Source organism: Kogia breviceps, chromosome 9, assembly GCF_026419965.1.
Source record: "Kogia breviceps isolate mKogBre1 chromosome 9, mKogBre1 haplotype 1, whole genome shotgun sequence".
In the NCBI taxonomy this organism is placed as follows: Eukaryota; Metazoa; Chordata; class Mammalia; order Artiodactyla; family Physeteridae; genus Kogia; species Kogia breviceps.
In genome coordinates, this window is record NC_081318.1 from 46582693 (window position 1) to 46603446 (window position 20754).

A 20754-nucleotide genomic window follows, 5' to 3' on the forward strand; every position below is an offset into this window, starting at 1 on the left:
GCGCCACCAGGGGAGCCCCAGACTTATTTTTAAAATGCCATTGTTTCTGAATAACAATTAGGCGGAAAATAATGGGAAATGGTGTCATGTCATCGTAGAACGACCACAGGTTTCTAATTGGTGCCATAAAGGATTCCTAACTAGGACGGGGAAAAAAAATCTAAAGTTCGAAGGAAGAGTGGAAAATTACTGAACACCAGGTGCAGCATCAGGATAGATTAATGTCTCCAAATACATCAATTATTAACATCTGAATCATATCAGTGGTTCTTGTAATCACTCCTCCCTCCCCATCTGCCTGCCCCCCGCCCTCCCCCACCCCCCCGGAGCCAAGCTCCAACATCAGCAACCACAAAGCTGGCTGACGGTCCCTATTCCCGGTCCTCCTTTAGAGCAAGTTAGGCGTCCTTTAGGACCAAACGTGGTGGAGAAAGTAAACAAGAGGCAAATAGCAGCGAGTTCGGAAGGCTCTTTAATAGCAAGCGTATGGTAATTACATCGTTGGATGAGATCCTCACCCTCAGGGGAGAGAGGAAGGAGCAGGTGTGGACAGGGTTCAATTTTGCGTTTACACTGCTGAAGCATCTAATGAAGGGCAACGATTTTTGGCAACCCATTTCACAGTTTTGTAATTTACAAGAGATTTCTTTGAAAGGAATATAAAGGCAAAGAAAGCAGAGACACCCTGCATGAAACATTTCTCACCTAAAAAACAAAACCCCCAAACCATTCCTTGCTTTTGCTTCTTATGTAGATACTAAACTTTGCTCTCTTACACAAATTAAGACTGGTTCAGTTTCAAGTTTTCCCTAGAACTGAGGACTTACTTTCTCCTCTAAAAAGCTGACATTTGTACAGAGTACTGCTCTGTATACTATCTGCCTAGCTATCAGAAGGTACTTAAAGTAAAAAATGAATCTGAAGAAATAAAAAAGAAAAATAAAACAGGTAAAGGCAGTTTTACAAGGAACAGACTGTCAGCTCTCTCTGTGGTACTGAATAACTTGAATACACAGTTCTCAGAAAATTAAATGTTTATTTGTATGTGGCCTGGTGCCTGCTTTTAACTACTTGGGCCTATTCAGCCATACCGTGCTTTAAGTAGACTTTCTACAACATGAAATGCTCATAGGTCCTCTTATTTTTGTAATCCAAATTTAAATAAAAACACCAAAGACAACACATTATTTAACAATTTCCCAAGGAACACGAGCTATAGATATTTTACCATGGACGCCACGTTGCCACGGACACCAGTGGCTACCGGCATTCTGGCAAGTCTGAGAATTATTCTGTATAAAATCTAAAAGACTTCAGCCTTTCATGCCATACCTGGTATCACCAAACCAAGATAACTGCTTGTGTCTTTATGGAAGAGGATTAGTTTTTAATTCAAAAAAATTGGAGGCTTCTCTGGTAATCTGAACACTAAGCCATCAGGCAATGACATCTCTGTGGAGTTAATGCTCACTAGAGGAAAAGAGGGATCTGTGATCCACTTGAGTTTTAATTGTGCTCTTTTACAACCTGGAAGCCTGGTGGAGTAGGTGGGCTCTGCCCTCCCGCCGGCTGGGACATTCCTTATCTGTAGCCTCCTCTGCAGCTGACAGAGCGGTCAAGTTTGGTTCCCCTTCTGCCTGCCAGGTGATTGGAGCCCCTTTCAGATCTGTCAGCACTTTGGAAATACAGGCTTCTCTGGCAGCTGGTTTACTGAGGAACAGAACTCCACCAGATTTGCAAGACACCCATTGTCTCCTTGGCTTGGGGGGGGGGCATTTTTAAAGCCACAAAGCCACCCCCAAAAAAGGCCTTCCCTCTCAACATGCAAGAAGTCCCTTTGAGGAAAGCAGGATCCTAGTGAGATAGCCAGGACAACAGTTCTCTTGTATTTTATATGATAACTGCCTCTTGCCTTTATATTTATTTTAAAAATCAGGCCCTAACTCTCCCATTCTACCTTACTCATCTCCTCCTACCTCAGGTTAAGTCCTGCCTATTCCTATGTGTCTTGCAAACCAGGAGATATAAGATCTGTTCATACCACAGCTTCCCAACTTGTACATTTTAACATGAGGCAGATTCCTAAAATATAAATTCCAATGATGCTCTAGTATCACAGCTCTCCTAGGTCCATACACTTTGTGCTCTTATGAAACAGAAGCACTATTTAGACATGTACTTGTGCTAGGGAAAGGTTTCTGCTTCTATGTGGAAACACGGTGACTACGAGAGGAGAGGGGTTTTCACTTAAGGACACTGGAAACCTCAATTCTGGCACCAGGACACAAGGAGAATTCCTAAATTAGAGACTTTTCATGTTCTAGGCATGGGGGGGAAAAAAAGCACTATGTGTTGCTGGGAGCCTGGGAGACTTGAGTGGACACCGTAGTGTCCATGGTGGTGGCAGGCATACTGTGGGGTCTCACCTCCCTCCAGAATCTGCTCTCTGACTCCCCGAAGTCTCCTTGGTATGATTATTAGGCAGGGAAAGTAACCAGGTAACCACTAGAAAAATGTCTCTGTGATTCACTCAAACCTGGGACCAAGGTTTTAGAACGTTATCACAGGCGTGACTTCACAGCTAGCCCACCGTTATTAACAAGCAATCAACCATTCCCCTATTCTCTCTCTCTCACACACACACACACACACACACACACACACACACACACACACACACACACACACACACACACAGTCTCTTTCTCTCTGCGGGATGACACGGCAACAAAGTACTCATCTCTCACTCTCTTCCAGCTATTCTTCACGCGGATTCCCCGTCTCAGTGAAGTTAAACTTACTCTACTTCCAAAGCCCCAGTCTGTCAGAGCACAAGGCAAATCCATACCTTCCACGGCACAGCAGTCAACTGGGACAAGTATTGACGTGCTTTCCGTATCTCCGGGGCCCCCCTTTACCCTCTCATCTAAGGACAGAATCTCATCAGCCCCTCAGCATCACACCCGAGGGGGTTTCAACACTCACAGACCAACACAAACATGTTCTAAAGTCATCCTGTGGCCAGGATCCTAAGGACAGCAAGATTCAAAATGCACTTCCTTCGCATTTCTCGGAAAGTTTCCTTGATTGTTGCTCTTCATACACACACACATAGTAAGGCAGTTAAGGAAGGACAGTGGTTCAAGCAGGAAGGGCCAACACCCCTTTCTTCAGGCGAGTTAAATGACCTGTCCAAGGGCACGTACGTGGTCACTGGCCGAGTGAGGACTAAACCCGGGTCTCTCTGCTAACTCCTGGGTCTACGCTTCTCCTGGGGCACCACACTGCCTCTCGGCAGGTGTGTTTACATGTTTGTGCGAGTCGGAACTCCTCTAGCCAGGGAACCACTTCCATAACGAGAACCACATGCTGCCTGCGTCCCTGAGCGGCCAGGTGAGGCTCTGCACTGAGCCAGTTCTGATGCCACCCACAACCCAAACAGAGAATCCACAGCGCAGGTGAGTGTGTACATGTGCATGTGTGTCAGCATGCACTGGCCGAGATGTGCACAATCACAGAAAACGAAGCTTTAGAGGAAACAATCCGATTCACAACGCCCTTTGGGGTTTTGCCTTGAAAATAAGTAACACACAGCGATGTTCTTTCCTACCCCTGGGGCAGAACAAAGGCCAGATTTCTCCTCGGCCCACTGAATGGCTGAGTCTATCTCAGCTCAATTTTTATAAACAGAAAACATTCACATAATAATACCACAATGCATTTGGTCAAAGCCTAAACACATTTTTCATAAAATACATTTTATATGTCCATTCCATCTTCAAACATATGTAAATTTAGATTTTAAGCCTCTACGTACAAAATTCCAGTTTACCTTTGAATGGAGCAAGCCAGTCAACCTTCTTCATTTCGGTGGCAGAAGTCATTCTTTCAGACTACTGTGTGAACACGGAGCTTACAGACGTGGGCTCTACCTACGGGAGGCATAGCTCCCAATCACCTGTGCTCAGATTCCGAGCCAATCAGAACACAGGCAAGGGAGCAAAGCACGGAATCCACTTGCCCCACTGGATAAAACCCCAAGGTTTGTTGTGTTAATAGGCTACTCCAAAGGAAATTCATTTCATTTGAAGTTAACCTTTAATATGGTTTTCCAAGAAAAGAAAAAAACATGGGTACTGAAGCACGGATGGAAACCACGAAATTATTTTACCCAATGACTTAAAACTGTAGGACACCGTTTTACCATGAGCAGCTGTACTCCTCACAGCACCAATCAATTAAACAGAAAATGTTGAGATAATCAGGTTTACACCAACATGCCTGGAAGATATACAAGACTCCCGTAAACTCTGTGGCCTCTGCTGCTTTTTTTTTTTTTAAATCTAAAACTTTGACAACCCAACAGGCATGTGTGTGCATGTTAAAAACAATTCCACCCCAGATGTTATGTTTAGTCAAGTGTTGTAAAAGAGGCATTCTGCATCTTTTATTAGAACCAGAGATGCAGAAGGGTCTAAGCAAAATGAATGTTTTAAATAATTCCATGTTAGCATTGCAAAGAATTTCCCCCCTCAGTGTGTGTTGCTAAATGATGACAGCAGTGTTTCCAGTTATGATAGTAGTTGTTTCTGTGAGTTGTCTGAATATTTGATCATTAAAAATTCCCTTCTGAACCAAGCTAACCCACGATTGAAAGATTCCCACCTTCATACCACTTTAAAACTTCACTGCAGTTAGGTTCCTCAAAGCACTTGATTAAAATTTTTAAATAAATTATACAGTGGGATCCTTTCTTGACTTTTTTGAAGAATAAAAGTCAGATTAAGAAAGTAAAGAAGGATTCCATCATATTTTTTAAAAATTTATCTTGGTTTATTTTCCTATTAAATTCATCTATGGCTTCAAAGTTTAAGTGGCACTTGGATTTGGGATGTTTTCATGATTTAACAAGTTGCCATCCTGTTATAAAGAGAGAAGGTAAATGTTTCATTTCATATGTGGGGTGGCTTATAAACATTTTAAAGAAATCAATAATTAATGTCACCCCATTTATATTCTCCACTATTAGACTTTAAAAGTGGCTTTGGAATCAGCATGTTTTAAAATAACTGAACATGCAAATAATGTTTCTACCTATCCATGAACCAGCTGCTATATATCTAGGTAACTCAGTAATGGCAGAACACTTAAACAAAAGCTTCTTTGCCTCTCTTACCCTCTTAATCCAATACTAAGTAATTCTCCTTTTCTGTCCTTGTATTTGCACTTGTGCAGTTTAATGACTAGATATTAAAACTCATGCTTTATAAGCAAAACCTTCCATTTACATACTTAAAAGGTACATACAAAGTGCAGACTGCATTTCTTCTCTGCCATGCTTTCTCTCAATAATGTCACCTGTGATGACTCAAAACATATCCTTAATACATTCAGAGTTCTCTACTTTTGAGTCAGCAGATGTTAGTTCTCCAACATAAACTCAAGAGAGAACAGTCAGCCACAAAACGGACTCTAAATTCAAAATGGCAAAGGCTACCGAGACAACTCCATAGAGACCCACTGAAACGGGAGTAAAATTCAGGTCACTTCTGAGCAAAGCTCATCCCAGATATCGTGTGGTCGTTAAAAAGGTATTTCATTTTAATTTGGATGCTGGGAGTCAGACGTCCTGTTTCGAAGTGCTATTGCAAAATGCTAACCCAGGAGCTTGTGACCCCACCTCGGGTACCACAGGGCCCACTCTCCTTCTCAGGTGGGAGCCCTTGGAAGTCTACTGCTGACTGACCCCCATTTGGGGGTGGTCCGCCTCTGGCTCCTCCTCTTCCACGTCTGCACTGTACTCTTCAAATGCGTCGTCATCTGCATCCGGAAGCCCCAGTAACTACAGGGGAGAGAAGAGAAGCAGCTGTGAGTGCCACATGGCCCACAGGTAGGAAGACAACCAAAGGCATATGATCCAAATTCAACAAAGGGGGCAAGAATATACTCTGGAGAAAAGACAATCTATTCAATAAGTGGTGCTAGGAAAACTAGACAGCTCCATGTAAAAGAACAAGATTAGAACACTTCCTCATACCATATACAAAAATAAACTCAAAATGGATTAAAGACCTAAATTTAAGACCAGAAACCATAAAACTCCTAGGAGAGGACACAGACAGGGCACCCTTTGACATAAATTGTAGCAATAGTTTTTTGGATATGTCTCCTAAGGCAAAAGAAAGAAAAGCAAAAATAAACAAATGGGACCTAACGGAACTTAAAAGCTTTTTCACAGAAAAGGAAATAACTGACAAAATGAAAAGACAACCTACTGAAGAGGAGAAATGTTTGCAAATGATATGACTGATAAGAGGTTAATATCCAAAATATATAAACAACTCATACAACTCAGTATCGAAAAAACAACCCAATCAAAAAACAGGCAGAAGAACTGAAAAGACATCTTTCCAAAGAAGAAATACAGATGGCCAACAGGCACATGAAAAGACGCTCAACATCACTAATATGAGAGAAATGCAAATCAAAACCACAATGAGATATCACCTCAAACTTCAGAATAGCTATTACCAAAAAGTCTACGAATAGTAAATGTTGGAGAGGGTGTGGAGAAAAGGGAGCCCTCCTACCCTGTTGATGGGAATGTAAACTGGTGTAGCCACTATGGAAAACAGTGTGGAGTTTCCTCAAAAAATTAAAAACAGAACTACCATATGACCCAGCAACTCCACTCCTGCGTATATATCTGAAGAAAACAAGAACACTAATTCAAAAAGATACATGTACCCCCAATGTTCATAGCAGCATTATTTACAATAGCTAAGATATGGAAGTAAACTAAGTTTCCATCAACAGATGACTAGATAAAGAAGATGTGAGTTATACACCACACACACACACACACACACACACACACACACTGCACACACTGGATTATTACTCAGCCATAAAAAAGAATGAAATTCTGCCATTTGCAACAACGTGGCTGGACCTAGAGAGTATTATGCTTAGTGAAATAAGTCAGACAAAGACAAACACTCTGTTATTACTTATATGTGGAATCTAAAAAATAAAACAAATGAACGCATATAACAAAACAGAAAAAGACTCACAGATATATAGAACAAACTCGTGGTGACCAGTGGGGAGAGGGAAGGAGGGAGGGGCAAAATAGGGGTAGGGGACTCAAAGATACAAACTACTATGTGTAAAATAAATAAGGAACAAGAATATATTGTACAGCACAGGGTAATAAAGCCACTGTTTTGTAATAACTTTAAATGGAGTATAAACTATAAAAATACTGAATCACTATGTTATACGCTTGAAATTAATATAATATTGTAAATCAACTATACTTCAATAAAAAAATTTCAACAGCACTTAACAGGAATTAGCACAGTAGCTATGGATTTCTCATGGGAGTCAGCTACCTCTATCATTATTTTCATAAGCTTATTAGATAGAAGTGTCAATCATACAATGGATTGGTGCCCAAAGGACTAGGTTTTACTGGAAAGCCTGGAGATTCTCTACTTTTAAGTATCATCCATGTATACACAAAGATATAATATCTATGCACACACACACATATCTGGGCTGTCAGCAGTAGTACAATGAACAGTGCTGACTATCCCATTAAGATGTTAAAAATCTATTCTCCTCTACGTCTTCTTCTCTAAAAATGCATGCTGCTATTATTCGTAACACACATATAAAAATATAGAGACTGCTGAAATGTTCAACAAAATGGTTAAATAAATGTTGGTGCATCCATAAAATGGAATCTTATATATCCACTTAAAATACTATTTTTGAATTTAATGATATAAAAAATGTGCTCATGGGTGTAAAAAGAACATGATGAAAATTGCATTTTCATTATGATACAAATTCTTTTAGAAGTATACACAAACGCATAGAAGAAAGGACTTCAATGAAATATATCCAAATTTTAAGAGTACTTTTTTAGGCAATGTGATTATGGGTAAATGTTTTCCTTTTTATCTTTTTGTATTTTCCAAATGCTCTATAATTATCATCAGGGAAATTCACAATAAATACACAGTAAACGTTTTCTTAAAACACTGGCTGGTCCTGGGTTAGAAACCGTGAGTGCCCGTTGCTGGGCCTGATCAATATGGACGAATGGGGGCTTCCCTGGTGGCGCAGTGGTTGAGAGTCCGCCTGCCGATGCAGGGGACGCGGGTTCGTGCCCCGGTCCGGGAAGATCCCACGTGCCGCGGAGCGGCTGGGCCCGTGAGCCATGGCCGCTGAGCCTGTGCGTCCGGAGCCTGTGCTCTGCAACGGGAGAGGCCACAACAGTGAGGCCCGCATACCACAAAAAAAAAAATAAATAAATAAATATGGACGAATGTTCTCGTGCTGGCAGGAAGCCATGGCTGCAGGCATCTTGGCCTTGTCTGCCATCACGGGGATGCCAACCCACAGCTCTTTGATGAACCTTTCTCACGTGGTAGCCCCTTGGTTGACCATTTTCAGGCAACTTCACTGAATGGCCCTATGATCCAAACACTAACTGCATTAGGACAAAGTGAGGTGGACCACTCCATTTACTCTGCATTGCTTCCCAGGGCCCTGCCACCCACCCCCCTTTCCATTCCCTCCCAAAGGCTTACAGGAGGAAAGGGTAAGCAGAGTCCTGATCAAAATAACACCTTTACTCTGAAGTTCTCAGACCACAATCTTGCAGCTCTCAGAGAGCCCTCTGAACACGCTCAGGACAAAATCATCTGCCAGGCATTATGGGTCATATGATGCACGTGGCCTGCCAAGGCACCACGGCCAACTGCAGGCACGTGCCTTCCCCTTAGAGCTCAGGGCTACAGCTGTCTCAGAGACACTGCTGACTGGGGGGAAGGGCGGGAGGGGCGCATCTCAGCTTGTTCGCATAGTCTGCACCAATCTCGTGTGTGCTGGGGAGAAGGGAAAAGCCCCTCTCCCCTACTACTGTTTCCCTTCCATATCTTAGTGGGTGGAATAAAAGGTAAAGTTTGCCTCTAAGGAGGGAAAAAAAATGGCTGGTTACAATGAACACAGATGACTAATATTTTGGTGTTCAAGTTTATTTCAAGAGCTGCTAGATGACACAGCAAAGTGAAAGTATCAAAAGAGTGGTAACATTTAAATAGTTGATAAAATATAAATATTTTTGCCACTACCAAGAACTCCAGAATCACCTAAATGCCAAAAGAAGATGTATTAATTCAATAATAAATGTAAATCCTCATTGCACTGAAGGGATGCTCCTTAAAAGAGGAATGGTCAATGGGTTCCTTCTCAGTTAACAAATCTGACTGGATGCCTGGAGCCTTGGGTTCAGGAGGATTCTGAGGCTCAGTGGGAAAGATCCTGGTCAGTTAGCAATGGCTGTCATGGGTACAGGGGGTGCAGTTGAGGCATGCATCCACGTATTTGCCATCTTGTCCTAAAGTGACATGCCACTGATTATTCTTTTTCATAATACGTTTAGATAATTCACATGGACTCAAACTGTAGGTACCCCTTAACACCCACCCTATCCTCAGCTTAGGGTGGCTTGGTAGAAGAGGTTCCAGCAAGCCAAGCATGAAACCCATCCCCTCTCTCCTCTTCCTAGCTCTGTACCTTACCTTGATGTGAATCCAAAGCACATAGTTCTAGGTCTGTAGCATCAGCCACATGAGAGGCCCTTCCCTTTGGCAGGAAATCTTCAGATGCTAATTTGAGAGCTGCTCTCCCCCTGTCCTTAAAGGAGGGAGAGAGAAGAGAAGCAGCTCTCAATGGCTGCCAGGATGTTTAAGGCACCTTAGCGGAGAATCTGAAGATTTGTTGAGAGGCTGTGTGGAAAAGGCACTGGGCCTCGCATCTGGAAGCCAGGGCTCTAGTTGGGGACCACTGCCTTTGCTGAGCCTCAGTGTCCTTCTCTGAAAAGTGGGAACCATGACACCTGCTCTACTCCAGAGAAACTATGGAGATTCAATGAGAAAGTGAATGTGGCCATGGTCTGCAAACTGTAGAGTCTTAGGTGAATTATCTAATTACATTATATTATTTTGCTTCTCATTTTTTTTATTATTTAAAAAAATTTTTTTTTGCCATACGCGGGCCTCTCACTGTTGTGGCCTCTCCTGTTGAGGAGCACAGGCTCCGGACACGCAAGGCTCAGCGGCCACAGCTCACAGGCCCAGATGCTCCACGGCATGTGGGATCTTCCCAGACTGGAGCACGAACCTGTGTCCCCTGCATCGGCAGGCGGACTCTCAACCACTGCACCACCAGGGAAGCCCTGCTTCTCATTTTAAAGCACAGCCAGTTCAATTATTCAAGGGGAGTTACTGCTGCATCAGTAGACTGTCTCCAGATCCTGCTCCTTCCTGTCTCTTCTGCTGGGCTTGCTTCTGGACTGCCTCATTGTTTATTAGTACTGTAGGAAGTAGGAAGAGAACTAAGAAACTCAATTCTATCAGCCTCTGCATTAGATTCTCAGGCTTACATTCCATTGAACCAACCAATTTTGTCACACTTCGGATTCAATAATAATAGTTTATATTGGTTAAGTTACTATCTGCTAGGCACTGTATAAGCAGCTTTTCTGTATATTAATTCCTTTGGTCCTCATAAAAACCCTATGGGGTAGGTACTATTATTATCTCCCTTTCACAGAGAAGATCTGAAGATGTTGAATAAATTTGCTCAGAGTTGCCCAGTAAGCGTCAGAGCAGGATTCAAACCCAGGCCAGCAGGCTGTAGACATTACATGCCTAACCACCAGGCTACCTGGGAGATATCCTTCCAGCTGTCCATGCTGCTCCTATAGCTGGAGCCTTCAATGTTTTCTACTCGGTAATACACTTTAAAAAATTCAATATGCAATGTTAATATCAACATTTATGAGTATGTACAATTTGGAAGCATGAGGAGGAAAACAGAAAAAGCACAAGAGCTAGAATTTGCCTGGGATTCCAAAGGACATCATAGAGATATGTAATAATCTAGCATTCCCACCTCTGTCTCCATTCTCATTTATGGTAGGTAAGTCTAACTTCTGGGTTACCAGAGGCAGGGGTGAGGGGAGGGAAAATTGGCTGAAGGCAGTCAAAAAAAGTACTAACTTCCAGTTATAACTTAAATAAGTACTAGGGATATAATTTACATCATGATAAATATAATTAACATTGCTGATGCTGTATAAGAAAGTTGTTAAGAGGAGCTTCCCTGGTGGCACAGTGGTTAAGAATCTGCCTGCCAATGCAGGGGCCATAGGTTTGAGCCCTGGTCCAGGAAGATCCCACCTGACACGGAACAACTAAGCCTGTGCGCCACAACTACTGAGCCCGTGTGCCACAACTACTGAGCCCACGTGCCACAACAACTGAAGCCCATGTGCCTAGAGCCCATGCTCTGCAACGAGGAGCCATCACAATAAGAAGCCCGCGCACTGCAACGAAGAGTAGCCCCTGCTCACCGCAAATAGAGAAAGCCTGTGTGTAGCAACAAAGACCCAATGCAGACCAAAAAAAAAAAAAAAAAAAAGTTGAGAGTAAATCCTAAGAGTTCTCATCACAAGGGAAAAAAAGGTATTTTTTTTCCTATTTCTTTAATTTTGTATCTATATAAGACCAAGGATATTCACTAAACTTACTGTGATCATCATTTCATGATGTATGTTAGTCAAATCATTATGCTGTACGCCATAAACTTATACAGTGCTGTATGTCAATTATATCGCAATAAAACTGGAGGGGAAAAAAAAAGAATAGATTGAATAGCCAGATTGGAAAAAAGAAGTTTAATTTCTGGATCCAAATTTTTAACAGTCAAGAATTCATATCAGAAACAGGAGTATAAACAGACGGGGAAGAATCCTGAGTCTTTGCTTTTACTGCACCCACACACTCTTATAAGGGAAAGGAGACAGGCCAAGAAATCCTGTCAAGTATATTTAAATCGCTCCTGAGAGTTAATCATTCATTCTTACTTCAGTAAAGTTTTTTTTTCAGTTGACGGGAAAAAATCGTTATGGTCACTCTGGACAACAGTGTTGGCATTCCCAGGGTCTTGCTTCTTCAGAACAGTCTCTGATCACTTAAGAACTACTGGGGCGGGCTTCCCTGGTGGCGCAGTGGTTGAGAATCTGCCTGCTGATGCAGGGGACACGGGTTCGTGCCCCGGTCCGGGAGGATCCCACATGCTGCGGAGCGGCTGGGCCCGTGAGCCATGGCCGCTGGGCCTGCGCGTCCGGAGCCTGTGCTCCGCAACGGGAGAGGCCACAACAAGTGAGAGGCCCGCATACCGCAAAAAAAAAAAAAAAAAAAAAAATAACTACTGGGGCCCACCCATCCTAACAGGGTTGTACCTGGTGGGTAGAGATGCCAACCCTTGAGAATTAAAGCTCTTCAGACCCAAGAGAGTATCAGTTTTCTGTAGGACTAACTCCAGGTCTTTTTGAAAGTGTTATAAACTAGTTGAGGCTCTATTCAGTTGGCACTTAGCATCTGCTGTCTCTGAAGGTGGCACTCACTCCAACACTTGGGCTAGAGGGTCTTTATAAAAGAAGGGGAGATAGTATCTAGGCCCTAGAGAGCACAGGCAACGAGCTAGGCCTTCGGGGCTTCCAGTAAGTGCCCTGTGGCTTTAGAGGTTCCTGTAAGCTCCTTCCAGAGGACCCTTTGAAGCAGCATTTCTCACACTTTGCTGTGTATATGACTCACCCAGGATCTACCTAAAATGTAGATTCTGAGTCAGTGGGTCTCAGGTGGGATCTGAGATTCTGCTTTCCTAACAAGCTCCCTGGTGATGGGGATACTGCCGTTCCAGAAACCACACGCTGAGTATTGAGACCCTAAAGCATTTGAGGAGTTTGTCACGATTTATTTTAATGATCCATGATGCTGGTGGTACCAAGAAACCTCTGAGGGGATCCTGGTGAGTCTGTCTTTTCGATAATAGAGAAAAAAAAAGTGTGTGTCGGCGGGGGGGTAGGTGGCAAGACTGATGTAAGACTCAAATGGGCAAGAGTAATAGGTACCCTCTTATTTTAGGGGCTATCTCACGTTCTACAAAAGACAAGGGTTTGAATGTTCACCATATGAGCAAAAAACAAATGCCATGATAAATTGTCAACATTCAATGTGTGTGTGTGTGGTTTTGTTTGGGGTTTTTTTTTGGATGTAGTGGGTTGTTTTTTTGGTTTTCTTATCAATATTTTTTACTGAAGTATAGTTTATTTACAATGTTGTGTTTTTATTAAAACCCACACTTGTGCATAATCTTTCCCACCAGACTTTCTGACCAACTGGGGCAGCTTTCCACAAGTGGATTCTCTCTCTTCTTCCAGACTCTTGACCAGACTAGAAGAATAGAAGCAAGAATTGAACTTTTTCTGGGTCACAAAGGGTTTTCCTGTGGGGTATAATCCCTGGCTCTCCAGGCACTAGTGGCAAAAAATAACAACAACAACCAATCTTGCTCATGCCAGTAAGACAGAATTAACGGAATTTTTCTGGTGGAAGGATCTCTGTTTCTCAAGAGAAAAAAACGTGGAGTCACACAGCAACCCCAGGCAGGGGACCAGGGTCAATCAGAGTGAGAAAACCTGGGGAAGCACAGGCTCTCACTCCAGGTAGGGCCATCAAAGCAACAATGAGAACCTGCTGTATGGCACAGGGAACTCTACTTTACTTCGCTGTACAGTGGAAAAATAACACAACCTTGTAAAACAACTGTACCTCAATTAAAAAAAAAAAAAGAACATCAACCAAAACAGCACAGAAAATCATCAAAGCAACAGGTGCCCCATGGCCCTAATGTCCACAGTGCTAGTAAGAGGAGGAGTAATACTCCAGGAGAATAGAGTAAAGCTTTGAGAGAAGTGAAAGGCAAAGACTAGTTTTGGTTTTGCAGCTAACTTGGAAATGATAAGTTCTCTCTTCTTTTGTGAACTGTTTTCTAGTGGGGGGGTGGAGGGGAGGAAGGAATGTTAATCATCACTAAATAAAAGATATAAAAACATGGAGGGGGCTTCCCTGGTGGCGCAGTGGTTGAGAGTCCACCGGCCGATGCAGGGGACACGGGTTCGTGCCCTGGTCCGGGAAGATCCCACATGCCGCGGAGCGGCTGGGCCCGCGAGCCATGGCCGCTGAGCCTGCACGTCCGGAGCCTGTGCTCTGCGATGGGAGAGGCCACGACAGTGAGAGGCCCGCGTACCGAAATAAATAAATAAATAAATAAAATAAAATAAAATAAAATAAATAAAAACATGGAGGGAAAAAATGAATGGCATGGTCAGCATTATTTAGACCCATGACCACTATTTATTTCATTATCTAACTCAATCATGTGATGACTGGCAACTGTCAATCCAGGGCCACTTAAACAAAAAAAAATGTAGGACTCCAACGATTCTCCAATTCGCATTGATCAAGGCTAGTGACAGTTGTCTCCGAAGCCATTACTGGCGCCAGGACACGGATAAACCCTCCTGCTCACAGATGGCAATGACAGTGCTGTCATTTGCACACATGTACCATTTGGATATGACATTCCAGCAGGAAGGAAAAAAAAAAACTAGGTAGAAGCTAGGAGGCCCCTGGAGTGGAGCAGGATATGGGTCAGTCCAGGAAGGAAGCTGCCCCACTGCATCCATGGAGCCACATATCCACCCAATAAGCATTTCCTAACAGCAGTTATGAGCTGGAAATTGAAACAAACCTCAGTGGGGTGTGGTTGGGCTTTGATAGCCCTCTGTGTTCTGATTTTGAAGCTCCCCATGCATCCACAAGACAGAGAAACATGTTATGACCCCCATTTTAAAGATGGGGGCACTAAGGCTGAACAACAAGGGCTGGGAGCTGGCCGGGCCAGGGCTAAGCCACCTTGCCCCACCCAGGGACATCTCTAAGGTTCTCTGAGCCAAGGGGCCAAGATGGGCCTTCCTGGTCTTTCTTCTTGGCTGGCCCTCCTCCTGCTCCAACATTGTCCAGATCTCGCCCTTTCAAGTCCTCCCTCCTCGTGAAGCCGCTGCCAGCACTTTGTTCTTCGATGAGCCCGCTAACATCTGATATTCCCAGTCCTTCTGACACATAGTAGATAAGGCAGCTTTTTAAAAAACACAACATAGTTCCTGATTATAAATGTGTTCTGTGACATCATGGAAAATTTAGAAAATCCAGAAGAGAAAATAAATATCACCCATAACCCTGTCACCAGAGGCTCTTTGGTCATAATGTCCCTCTGGGGGACAGGAGCATCCATTCATCCCCCTTGTAGCACTAGCCTCAAACCCACTGAGTTGTACGGATCAGGTACTGAATGGATGATTATTATTTTGCCAAAACCAGTGTCGATAAACTTTTGGCAATGATACCCCAACACTGCCCCTTTAAAATCTCTTATCTTAGCCAGATGCTTCTGTTAAGTGTGTGTTGAAATCACTTAGCAAACTGTTTTCTTCCTCCATCAAAAACCTAAGGGTCCTATGAAAGCTTTCACTACTGAGCTCACTTCTCAACAGTATTTTGCTGAGTGTCCCCATCCCGTCCGTGTCAATGCCAACATTTACTCAGTGCTTATCCTCTGTGCCGTGCGCTGCACTAAGTTCCCAACAAGAATCGTGTCATTCAATCTTCATAGCAATCTTAAGGTAACTATCATCATTTGTTTCCTACTTTTACAAATGAAAAAACTGAGAAACAGCAAGGTCAAGTAACTTGCCTGAGGTCACACAGCCAGCAAGTGACAGAACCTGGATTTGAATCCAGGCAGCCTGCACCCAGAGCTTGGGTTCCTCATCACTGTAGTAACCTGATTCTGTATAACTAGGTAAAGGGACCACAACCAACACCCTGCAGTCGGTGCACCCTCACTGACATCCTCTCAGGAAACACTTCCCCAGAGAACCAGCAGATTGGAGTAAGCAGAGCAGGGAATGGAACTCCTTTGCACTGTATCTAGCAGAGTGTCCAGACCAAAATATACGCTTGGTTTCGTAACCTGGAGTTTCTCTGTACGTTTCTGTGGCTTGTCTCCTACCAGAAAGCCAGCTCCTTGCGCGCGAGGACTAGGCACCCTGCCCTGCCTCTTACTCTCCAAAGTGGTGCTTTGGCAAACAGCAGATGATTATACATTTTGTTGACCATGTGATGAAGAGAGAGAAAAAAAAGAGGAGGAGTAACATGGTGAATAAGAAAAAGAATAATTATTTTTTTCTTGTCAAATCAAACAACAGATTTCTTTGGTAGGGCATGGACTTTGTGATATTGTTTCAGTGGGGGGAAGGCAAACAGAAAAGGGGCGGGGGAGGCAAACAGAAAGGGGAGGAAAAGCACACAGTCTACAAAATTGGAATGTCCAAAGGTAGAGAGTGCTACTGTGGCACGCTGAGCCTTGTGGGCATGATCGCCGAGGATGGCCAGAAGATGACTCCATTCTTTGGCCCACGCAGGCAGGCATGCATGGGCTTCAGCAAAGTAATTGACCCTGCTTGACTGACGCCCAAAAAGGCAGCAGAAGGCTGTCAACAGAAAGGTCCTTATCTTTCTGGAGAAACTACACAGGGTAGGGGCTGGCAACGGGCTGGCCAAGGTAAAACAAGAATTCAAAGCCATGAATGAGGCTGTTCTAAGATGAAGGTAAAAATATTCCTTCTGTGGTTTCCCCAACTATAAACAAAAAGGAGCTACACAGATTGATCAGATTATCAAACAGTTTCAGGGAATGAGGTGCTCAAGCTTACCTGCGTGATAACCTTGTCGCATTTGGGTATGTGTTACTTCAACAAATACTTTCAGCTACAACAGCAGTAAGACCCTTTCCTGGGTCTTATTTCTAAATCCAAAGCTCCATTATATAAAACAGATAAATACCAGTGGGAAGAGATACACTCTTCAGTGGAGAGGGAGAGGGTAAAAGCTTCCCCACTGATCTCCAGCAGTCCTTCACCTGGGTCTGTAACACTCTCATCTGATCTGGGGCACATCCTGACTGAGAGAAACCCAAAGCTTGTGTGCATTTCACCCTCACTAGACCTGAGAAGGCCTCCGGCCTCTCCCGAAGGCAAAAAGACCCAGCCAGAGCGCCCAAAAAGCGCCCGCAAAAGCTTCCCCACCAAAGGGGGCGCCGTGCCAGGTGAAGGCCCCACCTTGGGAGCATCATCCCTGCCCACTGTGGCGGAAGGCTCTGCTTTTAGAAATGAACTCTGGAAGCCCAACAGCGTTAAATGAAATCTGTGTGTCTCCATGACACAAAGCAGCTTGATCTGAAAGGAAGTATTCAACCAAGTCTATCGCTTTTAGCTATGCATCTGGATTTTTTGGACTGCAGTTTTTTCAATTTACATGTGGTGGCCTGGTTGCTGAAATACAGCCATAGACTTGGTAAAGCATGAGGGCAAAAGGAGTCCTGGTGGGAGCTCACCCTCTGCAGTTAGGCCCATTCTGCAGGTAGACTGTTGCTTGCCACCACAGATGACAGCCCCATACAGAGAATCAGGTGGCAGGCTAATGAGTGGAACCCCCCTGAGGAAACCAGCTGCACAGTGAGTATCATTTGCTAATTAGATAGTTTGGGGGGGGGCGGTTAAGATTTGAGGAAACCCATTAAAAAAAAAAATTTTGCTTGCCTTGATCTCTCTAGTTGGACGTCTAACAGGTATTTCAAACACTGACATGTCTATAACCGAGCTCTTGATAAGTCTCACCCCTGAACTTTCCTCCTGCAGCCTCATCCATCTCAGTCAAGGAACCCCATTCCCTTCACTGAGTAGATGAGGACCTCTGGAGTCATCCATGTCTTCTTTTTCCCACACCACACTTCCAACCCATCAGCAAGTCCGGTTGGGTCTACTTTCAAGGCATCTCCAGAATCCGGCCCCTTTCTTTCCACCTTCACAGTGACCATCCTGGTCCAAGACCGATGGTCTCGCCTGGATGAAAGCAACAGCCTCCTCACTGGGCTCCCTGCTCCCGCCCTCCCCCTCACAGCCTGTTCTCTACTCAGCAGATCCCTCTTGTGCTTAAACCCCTCCAGTGGCTCCCCAGCACACGGGAGTAAAAGCCCAAGTCCTTCTGTGACCTGCAAGCCCCTGAGGTTCCTGGGACTCATCTCTCGATGTTCCTCCCCTCCCCCGCAACTCAGGCCGTACCAGCCCCTCCTTGCTCTCCAAACACTAGTTTTCTCTCCCTCTGTGGTCGTATTTGCTGTTCTCTCTACTTGGAAAGCTCCTCCTGTAGCTCTCCTCGTGGCTCACATCTCACTTCAAGTTTTACTCACATTACCTTCTCAGTGAAGCCTTCCCTGCTCCCCTAATCAAAATTGTCAGTGCCTCTGACACTTCTCACCCCCTTTCCCTGACTCATGTTTTTTTCTCCTCAGCACTTGTCACTAACACATTATGTGTTGTAATCATTTATCTTATGTTGTACTTATTTACCTTATCTCTCTGCCACTAGAATACAAGCTCTGTGAGGTCTAAGATTTTCATCTGTCTGGTTCAACTGCTAGGAACAGAGCAGTAAAGAGTGCCAAGTGCCTACTGGGTACTCAGTAAATACATCTTGAATGAATGAAAGTGGGGATAGACCAGTATCTTTAAGTCAAAAATCTATTTTGAATAAGCCAAACAGGCTTAGAAAAGTAACAAACAACAACAACAAAAATCAGATAAAGTGACAAAAGCCACTTGAAATTCCACTTTTTATAATGATGGATTAAGTGACAGTGATCAGGACAAACTCCTGCAAAGAGAACTACAAAATCTGGATTCAGTATGAAAAATGGCTTCATAAATATATTGAGAATTAGTACCCAGAGAGGTAAACCTATCATAAAAAGCTGCTTTTGTCCTAAGGACATTTGCTGACCTGGAAGAAACTTCTACTGCATTCTTGGCCTACTCTAAGAGCTAGGGAGACCAAAGTCAAACCCAGGGCCTTTCAAAGGAGCAAACTGTTATAAACCATTGTCACTTTAGGCTAGGACCCCTAAGCTATGGTCTGAGTATTTGTGTTCCCCCCTCCAAATTCATATGCTGAAATCCTGACCTTCGAGGTGATGGTATTAGAAGGTGGGCCCTAGGAGAGGTGATTAGGTCATGAAGGTAGAGCCCTCATAAAAGGCCTAGTGCCCTTATAAAAGAGGTCCTGGGGTTCTCTCTGTCTCCTTCCACCATGTGAAGTTCAAGTGAAAAGATGGCCATCTGTCTACAAAGTGGGCCCTCACTAGACACCAGATCTGCTGGCACTCTAATCTCAGATTTTCAGCCTCTAGAACAATGAGAAATAAATTTTTGTTTATAAGCTGCCTAGTCTATGGTATTTTGTTATATCGGCCTGAACAGACTGAGGCTGCTCTCAGAACAAGGATAAACAAGAATAAACCAGGCCTGCAACCTGACTGTCCATCACCTGGAGAGTTCTAAGAACCACAAGTCTCAAACTGATTGAGGGTGGTCTCTGACTGACAGGACCCCTCCAGCCCTGGCAGAAGCAAATAAAAATCCTCTCTGGAGGAAAGTACCATCATCTTAGGCCTCAATATACCCCTATATATAAATTTTCAAATACAAATATACGAATTTTCAAGCATGCAGAGATAATCCAACACACAAAGAAACAAGATACCAGGACAGGGAACCAGTGGTAACAGAAGCTGACAAAACAGACTCCCAAACCTTGAAATACTGGAATATCTGACAGTCTCTTATGCAGCCAAGCCTACCATGTTCAGAGAAACAAAAGACAAGTTTGAAAATTCCAGGAAAGAAGTAGATACTATTTTAAAAGATTTGAAAAAAGAAATCCTAGAGCAAATAACACTGAGCATGTAGAGTATTTATGGTGGGCAGGGAATTGAACTTGGGGCAAGTGTCACGTAATCTGACTTTCTCTTCCAATAAAAATAAAGAGAGAAGTAGTCTTCAAATTAGGGGTGAGAATTCATTTTACATGTTTTTCAGCTATAATGAAACAAACTGTCAGCTAACCATAGACATACAGATTCCTAAATCTTAAGGGACTTGGGGGAAGCAAGCTCTCTATAAGAGACTTCATAAAAAGAGAAAAGAACAGAACAACTATCCAATTTCCTCCTTCTCCATATCCATCAACATGGAGGTACATCCTTTATATAGCCTTCTGGCAATTTTCTATCATAAGAGAACCTCCATAGCACTTGCAAGCATTTTGGTTTTAAGTCTACTGGATGAGAACCAGAATACTCAGTTGTCTCATAAAGGCTCTGTTTGCTTCCCACCCAATCAGAGATTCTTAACTCAAGTGATGCTAGAAATAACCAGCATCCCTGCAACAAACAGCTGTGTCGCATCCCTTTCCCCCTCCCTCTCCGCCCTCAGCCTCCCTCCACTAGCTGCTATCTTTAAGCCACAGGGCAGACAAGAGAAAAACAATTAGTCACCCCAGGTTTTGCCCACTTTCCCCACAATCCATGTTATTCAGAGCACAATCACTGGAGACAACAAGATGGCTTTAGAAGCCAAGCAGGCACCTACAGGTCTGAAAGACTTGAAGACTTTTTCCAAGACTTCATGGAGCGTCTTCTTGCCGCAGGAGGAGATATAATCCTGTGCTAGCTGCAAAAAAGGCAGGCAGTCCTCGCTCTCGCTCCACACGTGCTACATGCCCGCCGACAAGGGAAAGGAGAAAACAAAGACACACGGTCATTATACTCAGTTTGAAATACACAAAGCCAAGAAGATTTTTTTTTTTCCTTTAATTACGTGAATTTGAAGAAGGCCTCCATTCCAGAGTAAAATCCATATAGTCATTCTTGATTTGT

At 43.6% G+C, this 20754-nt stretch overlaps 1 protein-coding gene across 1 annotated transcript in view; it reads right to left on the bottom strand.

Moving 5' to 3' along the window:
- Positions 1-454: 454 nt before the first annotated feature.
- The window catches only part of MTURN (maturin, neural progenitor differentiation regulator homolog), a 29909-nt gene continuing 9609 nt past the window's right edge, over positions 455-20754 (bottom strand). Inside the window, exons 2-3 of the mRNA XM_059074368.2 lie at positions 20468-20590; positions 455-5842 (exon numbers count right to left, since the gene is read on the bottom strand). Coding sequence (XP_058930351.1) covers positions 5732-5842; positions 20468-20590 — 234 coding nt within the window. The 3' untranslated portion in view covers positions 455-5731. The remainder of the gene's footprint in view (positions 5843-20467; positions 20591-20754) is intronic.